An 11,703-nucleotide genomic window follows, 5' to 3' on the forward strand; every position below is an offset into this window, starting at 1 on the left:
CTGCAGCTGGTGGGATCTGCTGATCTTTCCTGTTTATTTGCCAACTCTGTAATAGCTGATCTGATCCTGTTTCTGCTTCTGACATCCACTGGATGAGAAATCATTTCCTTTGGTTAGAAGACTAATGTTTCTGTTATTTTGAGAATCTCACGATATTGTCTCAACCGACTGATGCTCTGTTTTTACAATGTATGAATTTACACCTCTTACTTTATCAACGAATAAGCAGGAGAAAACCCACCAAAAAACCTGAAGCAGAACTTTATTTTGAAGTCAGACACAGCGAAGGACAGCCGTCTGTGCAGCAGCAGGCCTCCACAGAGGGGGTGCAGGATACAGCCTGTCTGGGGAACCTCAACTTGTAAACCCCCGTGGATGCTGTGGGAGGAGGGATGTGGAGCAGAGAACGAGACAGTGTGAGCCAAGGCAGCAGAGCTGTGGCACCAACCGTAGTGCCTGGTCCCAGGAGATCTGGTACCCCTTTCTCACAGGAAGGGATGGCTGTTTGGCAGGATCAGGCCCTCCACAACTGGCACACAGGCTGGTGCAGCCCCCACTGTCACCGACAGCCCCTTCCCCATGTCCCCCTGGACACAGCCATCCATGACCTGATACGGAGCCTGCTGCTGCCAGGGAAAGGCTCCTGCTGCTTGCTGAAGGGGCTGCTCAGTGGTGGACACGATCCATCAGTGAGCTGCCCACGCCGGCATGACTTCATTATAAAGTTTCCCACTGCTGACTGTTCCTCTGATGCCAGCATGCCTTTGTGGGACAGAAAACCAGTCCTACCATGGCCCCTTTCTCTGGTCTACATGCCTGTCCTGAAAGAAACAAGAGGGAAAACACAGCTGAGCTTTGCTGGTCTCTAAATAAAGTCTTGCTAGCAAGTAGCCACTGCTGATGGGCTCATGCCATCACCGTCCTGGCTCACACACCTCTCTGAACCAGACCTTCCAGCCTCTACCCAGCAAAACTGTTTTCATTGAATAATTAAACAGATTATTCTCTTGAGGCTTTTTCCCTGTGTGATGCCTTATTGCTGGGTGCTCCTTGAGCCCCTTGGTCCCTCAGGGCAGGCACTGGTCCAGTGGAAATCTTTGCTAGAGAATCTGAATGAGCAAAGTGAAGCAAACCCCAGTCCTGCAGCTTTTGCACATCCAAGGCATGCAGCTACATGGTGTGGATGTGTGGAGAAAGCAAGATCTGGGTCAGAGGGACAGCGCAGATGTGTGAAGATGCCTTCAGCCTAGAGCAGTGATTTTCAGTCTGTGGGCTGAATACTTTTAAAAACCAAAGGTTGCATCAAAGGGCAGTAAAATTACCCCAAAGAGGGCAAACTGAACTAATGTTTTAGCTACAGCCACAGGCAGAAAACCACTGGCCTGGGAGAATCCCCTCACTGAAGTCACTCAGCAAATTGGCATAGCTGAGCAAGTCCTCCCCAAATTCTTTGTGCTGCATGTGCGTGGTTGCCTGTGGGCAGCTGCCTGCCCTGTCCTGACTGCCATCTCTTGTCACCCTGCAGCCGAGGAGCTCATGGAAATGGATGATTCAGGCTCAGTGTACACTGGCATTCTCAGTTATGGCACTGGCTTTTCTTTCCTTCTCCTGGTGCTGGTCTTGGTGATTGTCTGGAGGATGAAAATGCCAAACAAAAAGGCCATGAACACCCCCACTGTACAGAAAGTCTCCAAATTTCCACTCAAGAGACAGGTAACAGAAAGTAGATACAAGATTCCTATTCCCCCCTATGGTATCCCTCTTTTTTTTTTTTCGTCCTCCTCTTTGAAATTTTCTCTCTAGGTGAGAAACTCCACCAGAAAAACATTGCCCAAGAGGGACATAAGTTGGCTGCAGCCTAGAAGTGTAACCCCCTTTTATTCATTTCTGTGCCAGTGGAGCAGTGGCAGGTGGCTGCTGACTCTGGTTCATGAGCAGCCCCCAAGCAGCAGCATCGCCGCTGCCCTTGTCCAGGAGGGGCTGGCAGTGCAACTGTGGGTGCCCCAGAAAGCACATCTGGCAGGGGAACAGTTCAGTCCAGGCTCCCTGATGGAGCAGGGGTTTGAGGAGGAGGAGCACTTCTAATTGTGCTCCTTCCTGCTTTCACAGGCGTCACTGGTGAACCCTGAGCAGTTCTCATGGAGGTGGCAGAGGGTCCTCTGTGCAGTTAGAGGAATTGCAGAGGGGTAGGAGCAAAAGACACCATGTGAAACCCCATAGTGAAGGATACGGATTTCAAGCTTTGGCTGCAAGCTCACAGTGGCTGTTTACAGTGCCAGAATGGAAATCACTCCATAGCCTGTATGTGCTGTGGAGATGAGCACAGAGCAACTGAATGGATCAGACCTCCTGCTGCTGGAGGGCACTGGCTGATCTGTCCCTTCTTTCCACAAGCTAAAAACCTGACCACAGATGCCTAAATGAGTGCATTTCTGCAGGGGTGGGGGCATTTCCTGGTTAGAAATTTCCAGAAATGTGTGTCCGTGGGCAAAGAGAGCTCAGACCTCCTCAGTGTTCCATCTCAGGCACTGCCTGCCCTGGGAATACAGTTGGCAATAACACTTCATTTGCTCTACCCAAGCAGGTGTCGCTGGAGTCCAACTCTTCCATGAATTCCAACACGCCCCTGGTCCGGATCACGCGTCTCTCCTCCAGTGATGGGCCAATGCTGGCCAACGTTTCCGAGCTGGAACTGCCTCCAGATCCCAAGTGGGAATTGACACGTTCTCGGTCAGTCAAACCCGTGGGTCGGGGTCTCTGTGCCTGCTGGTGATGTAGCCACACCAGTACCCCCATAACATGCCTGTTTGTTCCTCCCTGCAGCCTGACCTTGGGGAAACCTCTTGGTGAGGGGTGTTTTGGCCAGGTGGTGATGGCAGAAGCAATTGGGATTGATAAGGACAAGCCCAACAAGGCCGTCACGGTTGCTGTCAAGATGTTAAAAGGTATGGGGAGTCCACAGAAGGCAGAACAGCATACTGTGATGGGATTTCCTCTGTTTGCCTCTCTTTTAAGTCTTTCATACAAACAGATACAGTAGAAGAAAGCAAGAACTGCCTTTCTTCCCCTTCGCCCATATAGCCTGGGGGTGAGGGCTGTCCTTGGAGAGCAGGTAAAAGTGCAAATCCCATCAGGAAGAGGGACTAGGAATTACACCAGTTCTCTGCCAAGGGGTAATAGCATCCCTGAGAAGAAGGGGAACCCCCTTCACTTCTAGCCAGCTCCATGAATCAGCCCACTCCTTGCTCCTCCCATAAGCAGCACTCCCTGTTCTACCAAAAGCTTATGCAGCAAGCTCAGGTGGGGTTTGCAGAAATTTGGTTGACAAACCCCTTCTTGAGGAACTTCATGGAAAAAACTCAATCCCAAACTTGCTGGAGCAAGTAGGGCAGGTGCTCCAGCAGTGAGCAGTGAGCAGCCTGGGCTTGAGGTTACATGGGGTGACACTGTAAAAAAAAGTAATAGTTCTTATCAGAAAAGGATTTGTTTAATTTACATTTTCTTCAGTCCATTTTTAAGCTGGGTTTGGAAGTAGGAACATTTACATCTTTCCAAATCAAAGTGTTTTTTTGGGAAGGTTTTCCCCCACTTTTCTACTTTTGCAGAAAGGTTTATTTCTACTGCAATAGAAAAATTGCAGTTCTCTATACAAAAAATACAATCCTTCATGTAGCCACTCTCCCAGCTCTTACCTTCCACCATCATTTACTCTTTGCCCGTGGAGCTGAGGGAAGGAAACTACCAGAAAAGCATGTACCAGGTACCAAAACCTGACTTTTTTTCTGTAATACTTGCCAGGATGAAACAGAAGATGAAAGGCATTATTACTTTCCGTATGAACATTTATCTCCGCTTATTTGTTCTTTTATCTTTTTTTGTTCTAATGGTAGTAGATTTTGGTTTTATTTTGATTCTTCTTCCTGAAGTAGAACAAAACCAAATAAAGCCATATTTTGAGTATTGTTTCCACACCAAAGCCCCGCAGGGCTACACAGCAGTTGTAACTACTGTAAGTAGTAACTACTTCCCTAAACACTTTATTTTTTTCATGACTTTTTTTTGCTTTCTTCTCCTACCTTTTCCAGATGATGCCACAGACAAGGACCTTTCCGACCTGGTCTCTGAGATGGAAATGATGAAAATGATTGGAAAGCACAAAAACATTATTAACCTCCTCGGTGCCTGCACACAGGATGGTACGTAGCAGAGCAGCCCAGTGCTCACAGGGTTGTGGGAGGCTCAGGTTTGGCTGTCCCCCCGTGTAATTACTCACTGGCTGTCCAAAATACCCCAGATGAGATTTTGGTGGTCAGCTCTTCCTCTGCTGGACACTGATGTGCCCTTCTTTGCAGGACCACTCTATGTGTTGGTGGAATATGCGTCAAAGGGGAACTTACGGGAATACCTCAGGGCACGTCGCCCGCCTGGCATGGACTATTCCTTTGACACCTGCAAGCTGCCCGAAGAGCAGCTGACATTTAAGGACCTGGTTTCCTGCGCCTACCAGGTGGCACGGGGCATGGAGTACTTGGCATCTCAGAAAGTGAGTTGAGAAACATCATTTGGTAGAAGCTTCCATCAAAGCCACGTATTCAAAGGCAGGCTTTGTGTATGTGGAACAACCTCAGGCAAAGCACTGCAGGCTTCTCCCTTTAGAGACCAGACTTTTCCCTATGAAGCATCTTGGCATTTTTACTGGAGACTTTTCCCTATGAAGTGTCCAGGGGTTTTTGCTGCAGTCTTCACCCATATGCAGAAGTCCCTGTGTGCTGGCTGCATTCATGAACCATGCAGCTGTGCAGCCCTCGCTGTCACCTGCAGGACCATTAGCACCCCCAAAATGCCTACAAAACACAAGCAACTCCGTCCTTGGTGCCTTTCCTGACCAGTTCAACCTCTACCACTGGTAGAGGTAACTGAGCTGTGCAGTTCTGAGGCTCGGGCAGCAGTGGTCAGGGTGAGTGTCACGCCAAATTGTGCACTTCCACTGCGGGAGATGTTAGATTGGACAGCAGTGAGAAGCTGAGTGCAGCCCTGTTCCCCTCACCTCCTTTCTGAGATCGCTAAAGATGCAGAGCACTCACAGGGAAGCTGAGATCCTGAATGTAGCTCATGTGTTTGCAGCTGTCACGAGCACGTGTAGGCTCAGTGGGAGCAGAGCCGGAGGTGGATTTGGCTCGATGCATGGTGGTGCCCAGGATGCTCCCAGGAGAGCACTTTGCTGGTGCTGAGCCAGCTGCTGCGTTTGCTTACATCATGCCCTGGGATTATTCCTGATTTACCCTGACATCAGCAAGTGGAGAATCAGGCTTTGGTTCACCAAGCTGTGCCCCAGCCAGCATGGCCTTTCTGTGGGCAAGGGAGCATTGTAGCAAGAGCAAGTTCAGTTTCAGATGTCAGATGTGTTTGTCCTCTGCCTGCAGTTCATGGTGGGTGGCTCATGGTGGCTTTAAACTCCCTTTCTGCACAGTGCTGACTGATTTAGCTTCTTTGTCAGCTGACAACTATGATGTTGGGGGTTGGACTAGGTGAGTTTTAAAAGTCCTTTCCAACCCAAACCATTCTATGATTCAATGTATTTTGGATGTATTGGGGATATCTGAATGCAAGGATTTTTTTCCCCCTCAAACATCAGCCTGCACTCCTCCTCCTGGCTTCACATCCCAGTAAGTGCCCATAGAAGGGCTGAGTTGGCATCCCCTTTGGAGAGAAAAGGCACGTGCATGGCTGTGTCAGCACTGGGGCTGCTGATTAGGTGTTGCTAAGAGGTGGTTCCCACTGAGCATGCATGATGGGGCGGTGACACAGAAAGCCAGGAGTTAAGCGGTGACCACAGCTTTATGAGCTCGGGAGTCAATGAAACGGCAGCTCATAAACCACACGGTGCTGCCGGTTCCAGGCGCGAGCAGCTAACGAGCCCTTATTTATTGACTTGCTCACCTTCCACAGTGCATTCATCGCGACTTGGCAGCCAGGAACGTGTTAGTCACCGAAGATAATGTGATGAAAATAGCTGATTTTGGCCTCGCTAGAGACGTTCACAACATTGACTATTACAAGAAAACCACCAATGTAAGTACAGCGCTGCCGAGCACACGCAGTTCTCCTTCTGGCAGGGAACTCGGTCATTCCTGCAGCAAGTGGCCCTTGTCCCATATCTCTCTTTCTAGAGGGGCTTAGGAGGAAGAAATCTGATGGGGACCTCACCTAGGGAGAGACTGTAGATAGTCTGGTCCAAGGAGTCTATACACCATCTGTTTTCTTCCTAAAAGATCCTGCTCCTGTCAGCAGCGGGTTGTGAGGTCTCAGCTCTGGCCAGGAAGCTTTAGGCTAAGAGAAACAGAAGTTTCTCCCATAGGGGAATGGAACCTTTTCAAGTCTGCTCCAATACTGTTCCTTAAGGTCCCAAGGGGCCAACTTCTGTCTCACTAGAGCCCTTGACAGAGGAACATTACTTGTTGTATACCTGGAGCTACCTGGTTTTCGTGCATTTCCCTTTTTTACATCCAAGTTCCTTGACTCCCCTGCCAAGAGTGAGAAGATGGTCCAGGCAGTCCTTTGAAGCCCACTATGCCCATACTTATCCCCTCCAATAGTATATCAGAAATCTTTCTTAATTGCCAGGATTTCTTAATCATAAATTAATAACAATTCTTGGGAATTTTAGTCACAGATCAGATGGATTTTCCCTGTTTGACCTGTGTTGGACAGCTGAAAGCATAATCCCATTTGTGTATTCCATCTCTAGTTGTCTCTCTCAGTGAGACAGTAGGTCAGAAGAGGACAAAGTTCCCCCATAGCCAAATTATGGCTTAAACATGAAACAGTTCTTTCTGACTCCCTCCAGGGGCCAAGCAAAGCCCCAGAGAATTATGATTAATCTAGTCTTTCCCATTTCATATTTCTCATGTGACAGCCTGTGTTTATGACCCTGATGTAGGATGGGATCAGATCTCTTCTCTTAGCCTCCAGCAGGATCAGGTTTTGTTTCTTAGAGGATGTGGCCCTTGCCTTCACTCTTTAGGAGTTCCCTTCAAGTTGAGCCTAAGCTGGGTTTGGATTTGTAATCAACTGTTTCTTCCAACCAAAGAGACAGAAAGTGTTGTCCCATGCTCTGCATCTATGAGCAGTGGATGCTGTTCCCATGCAAAGATTTGGATGCACTGATACGTTAAACCTGTCTTGGCAGTGAAATACAGTCCTTGACAGAGAGCATTTACTGCAAAGATTGTCAGTGAAGATCCAGGGATCAAATGCTCTAATCTGTTTATATGTGGCCACTGCTGCTTTGCCCAGTGACCGGGAAGGCAGATGTGGTTGTTAATGAAAATGTTTCAAACTGGATTACAAAAGAAGATTCAGATGGTGCCGTTGTGGCTGGGGAAATATGCTGATGGGATGTTCCCATTGTCTTCCTAATTACAGGGTCGGCTGCCTGTGAAATGGATGGCTCCAGAAGCCTTGTTTGACCGGGTCTATACTCACCAGAGCGATGTGTAAGCAAACCTACACTTTGAAAAAAATAAAATAAAATGACAGGAAAATCGACACCTATAGTATCTTACAGACAAACATACTGCTAAGCATGACCTGGGGCGCCTGAGGATGCAAAAACGTAGGAATCAGTTCCAGGCTGCATCTTCGCACACGTGGTTTTGTTTTGCCGTTATCTGGTTGCTTTCATCTGAGGATCTCTAGTGAGCTGCTGAAAAATTATTGGAAAGCAGGCAGGCATTTCTTGTCCAGCTTATGGATGAGGTGATTCATCTGGCGGTTGAAAAATACTGTGCTAAAAAAAAAAATCTCCATGAAAAAAAAATCACCCTCGGCATCCTCCACGCTTTGCCCCAGAGAGTTAACACTTCAGTCAAGTATGTGGAATGAGCTTGAAATACTCTGTCTGCTGTTAGAATTGATCAGAGAGTATTCAGCAAATATATCCCCAGATTAATTTTGCCACCTTTATTTCCTTTATTTTTCCTAACCCTATCTAGTTTTTCAGTGCCTCTGCACAGTAAGCAAGCAGCACAGCCCGCCTTACATGTAAGTCGGTATCACATCTGAATTTTGCAAGGGCCGAAGCAGCTCCACATGCACACTGGAATTTTTACTGCAATATTTGGTCAATAATGGCATTTTTACAGTCAGCCCGCCTGCTCCCCAAAGCTCACTGCTTGCACTTGCACAAACAAATCTTATTCTGTTTCTGTAGTTTTCCCATACTTTGGCTTTTATTGATCTTAAATCATAGTTTCCATGCTTAGGTAATGCTGCAGAAGGCATGACAGATAAATCAAAGCTAGAGAACGGGAGAGCGAGTGTGCATGAAAGCGAAACAGAGACAGATAATCCCTGTTTTTAGAAAGAAAATGAAGAAGGCAGAAGATATTTTTGAAAAAGAGGACTTTTAACCAGAGCACAGCTGCAGGACTGGAGTGTGTAACATTAGTGCTCTGCTGATTTTTGTTGGAGTATTTTTCTCCCGGCTTGGCCAGTGAAATGAGTGTTGTAACAAGCAAGTTTTGGTATCAGCTTGCACAATTAGTGGCCTGTGGTTCCAAGCCTGCAATTCAGTGAAGCCGTGCATGAATAATTTGATTTGTTCCATTCAGTGGAGCTGGTGGAAGACCTAACAAAGAGCTGGGGGTGATAGATGGGCTGTCACCTATCTGATTAAATGCTCATTTCAATTTCAGACTTGGTGCCTGGGATTTCTTTGCTATTGAGTTGGATCAGCAGAGATCTCCAAGTAACTAGTAAAAATGGCCTAGGCAATTAGTCATGCTATTGATGACTTTGTTAGCTATGCATGGCTGCACAGAAATAAAGCCAAGCCAGGGGGAAAGGGATATGGGGGGATGCTTGGAAAAAAAACCTCATTGAATTTTAAAGATCTTTCTTTGGTTTCCAGCTGGTCCTTTGGAGTGCTACTATGGGAGATCTTCACTTTGGGAGGGTCTCCATACCCGGGAATTCCTGTTGAGGAACTCTTCAAGCTCTTGAAGGAAGGCCATCGGATGGACAAACCTGCGAACTGCACCCATGATTTGTGAGTGTGTAGTGCAGGCTGACCTTCTTGCACCGCTGACCCTTCCCTCTATGGCCAAATAGTGTCCTAGGCTGTTTGAGCTGTGGTTTGAGCTGTTTGGGCATCCCCACTGCAAAATTTTGCAGCCATCTCCAGGTAGACTTACCCATCCCAACTCATTTTGACTCAGCCCATGACTACTGAGCAGCATACGGCGCCTGACCTCGTTTGGCAGGTGCTGGTTGGGGGTGTAGCTCTTCAGGACAGGTCCTCCTCCTGCTTGGAGAGCACAGTCATGCATGAGATGATCGGTGATGAGGGCCACAGCTCCACAAAACCCTCCTCTTTCCCCCAGCCGGCCACGCGCCGAGGCCACCATGATTGGGGTTGCGTTGACCATAGCTGTTCTCTGAGGCGATTTTGGGGTGGGTGGGCAGGCGGTGGGTGCTGCATAGCCCCACCAAGGTGACTGTCCCCTCTCCCCTCTCACGCCAGGTACATGATCATGCGGGAGTGTTGGCACGCCGTCCCATCACAGCGACCCACCTTCAAGCAGCTGGTGGAAGACCTGGACAGGGTCCTCACCGTGACATCCACCGATGTGAGTGTGGTGGGGCGGGCGCGGGAGAAGGTCGCTCGGTCCCTGGCGGGGGGCGCTCACTGATGGGTCTGTCACCCTGGCAGGAGTACCTGGACCTCTCGGTGCCCTTCGAGCAGTACTCGCCGGCTGGCCAGGACACCCACAGCACCTGCTCCTCAGGGGACGACTCGGTCTTTGCACATGACCTGCTGCCCGACGAGCCCTGCCTGCCCAAGCATCCCCCCTGCAACGGTGTCATCCGGACGTGAGGACCCCTGGCGCAGATGGATGGACGGATGGGCGGGCGGACAGAGTGCCCACAGAGGTGCGAGTGTGGGGCGCCACCGAGGGTGAAACTGTAGTGAAGGATCTTCCAGTGGAACTGTGTGATGGTGCCCGGAGATTTGTGTTGTTGACGAGCTGTTCAGGGTAAAAAAAAAAAAAAAAAAGATTACCTTTTTTTATAAATTTTTTTTAAAAATTTTTTTTTTTCTCCCTATTGCTGTATGAAAAGTCAAGAAGCACTGTTTGGCCTGAAGGAACTAATCTCTTGCCAAGATGATCTATCGTAGATGATTTTTTTTTGTTGTTGTCATTATTTACTTTTCATTTTTTTGGGGGTTTTTATCTTTACTACGCAGAATGTTGAACCTGGGGGGTGCTGACCTCCCAGCCTCCGCGCTTGCGTTTCGAGTGCCAGAGTAACCGTTCTGTGCCTGCAATAAGAAGAAGAGAAAAAAAGAAATCTTCCTTTAAAAAAAAAAAAAGAAAACAAAAAACACACACACACAAAAAGGTGTAAAGAATGCGGAAATTCTTGGCTTATGCAATCTGTACATGAACCTTTTTGGTGGAGCTGAAAAGCCACGTTGCCTGCAGGGATTCATATATTTATAAAAATATCTATATTTTTGTTGTCGTCGTTTTTATAGCTTCATGATCGTGCTACCCAGCTGCATAGAAGGAATCCTTTTTGGAAGAAGAAAAAAAAAAAATTTAAGTAAAATGCAAATTGTCACGGAGAAATGAAAATAAAAAATAACAAAAAGAGACGCTCAAGTCACCTGAAGCGTCAGTGCTTTGGCCCTTGCACTGGGCTGGGAGCATTGGGGCCGTGCCAAGGCAGGAGCAGACCTCAGGGATGGGCAGAGACCCCATGGGGTCCCTGGGGAAGAGAGCACCACCCATCTGAGAGCGGCGGGGTGCCCTGAGACCTGGCTCCTGGGTGCCCACACAGCATCTCAAGTCACATCCTGGCCTCTGAGAACAGTCATTTTTTGGGGGAAGAAAAATATCTCGCTTTTGGTGTTTGCCTGTTTTTGCTTGCCAAGGGTGAGTGGGGGGAGCAGCTCCTCCACCCACCCCTCGATGCCAGCGGTTTGGCTCCATCTACGTGCAGTGACTCGGAGAAAGAAGTTACGGGTACCTGTAGGCAAGAGCCTTTAACTTATATCAAAAAGGTTTATTCCAGAGAATCTGTGTATATATCTATAAATATATCATGTATATATATAAATAAATATATTAAAAAAAAAGAATGTATAATACTAATGCAACATAAAGCAGTACTGAGAGAGAGTCTCAAAATATGAGCATTGCAATCTAGGATATACTGATCTGGGCAAAAGAAAAGATGTTTTTGATTGTTTTATATTTTCACAGTTTTGTTTTAAAAATTGTACCTTAACGTGTATATTTGTAAAGTTATTTATAGATATTAACATATCTGTTCATTGGTTTAAATAGCATAGCGTTACTGTAAACTTTAAATTTCACCGAGCTTAAGGGTGTTTTTTTAACTTATTAAAAGTGGAGAAAAAATATATTAATCAAGTTTTTCCTTTGTGTTTATGGGAAATATTGAAAGAATGTATAGATGTACAGTCTTTAACAAATTACATTTAATGTTATAAATATATATATGTATTCATTAAAAAAATATTAGTTTATCCTGGATTGCAGTGAGCAAAGGTAAGTTTATTTTTCAATACATCACCAGTGGTTAAAACCAAACAAATAGCAACAGAGAGATGATTTTTACATATTTCAGAAAAACAAGGCCAAGAATTCTTCCATCAGTTTAACCACTGTGCAT

General features: G+C 47.0%; 1 protein-coding gene across 5 annotated transcripts in view; it reads left to right on the forward strand.

Annotated features, from left to right (window-relative positions):
* The window catches only part of FGFR3 (fibroblast growth factor receptor 3), a 53,756-nt gene extending 42,862 nt beyond the window's left edge, over positions 1-10,894 (forward strand). For 2 of the 5 annotated variants that reach the window (XM_032685821.1, XM_032685823.1), the window contains exons 8-17: positions 1,526-1,713; positions 2,582-2,730; positions 2,824-2,945; positions 4,086-4,196; positions 4,353-4,543; positions 5,950-6,072; positions 7,426-7,496; positions 8,912-9,049; positions 9,524-9,629; positions 9,713-10,894. In XM_032685821.1, coding sequence (XP_032541712.1) covers positions 1,526-1,713; positions 2,582-2,730; positions 2,824-2,945; positions 4,086-4,196; positions 4,353-4,543; positions 5,950-6,072; positions 7,426-7,496; positions 8,912-9,049; positions 9,524-9,629; positions 9,713-9,877 — 1,364 coding nt within the window. In that variant the 3' untranslated portion in view covers positions 9,878-10,894. Of the gene's footprint in view, positions 1-1,525; positions 1,720-2,581; positions 2,731-2,823; positions 2,946-4,085; positions 4,197-4,352; positions 4,544-5,949; positions 6,073-7,425; positions 7,497-8,911; positions 9,050-9,523; positions 9,630-9,712 lie in introns of all 5 variants that reach the window. The other 3 variants (XM_032685822.1, XM_032685824.1, XM_032685820.1) reach the window with 2 other exon arrangements.
* The last annotated feature ends 809 nt before the right edge of the window (positions 10,895-11,703 follow it).

The sequence above is a fragment of the Chiroxiphia lanceolata genome, chromosome 4, assembly GCF_009829145.1.
Source record: "Chiroxiphia lanceolata isolate bChiLan1 chromosome 4, bChiLan1.pri, whole genome shotgun sequence".
NCBI lineage: Eukaryota > Metazoa > Chordata > Aves > Passeriformes > Pipridae > Chiroxiphia > Chiroxiphia lanceolata.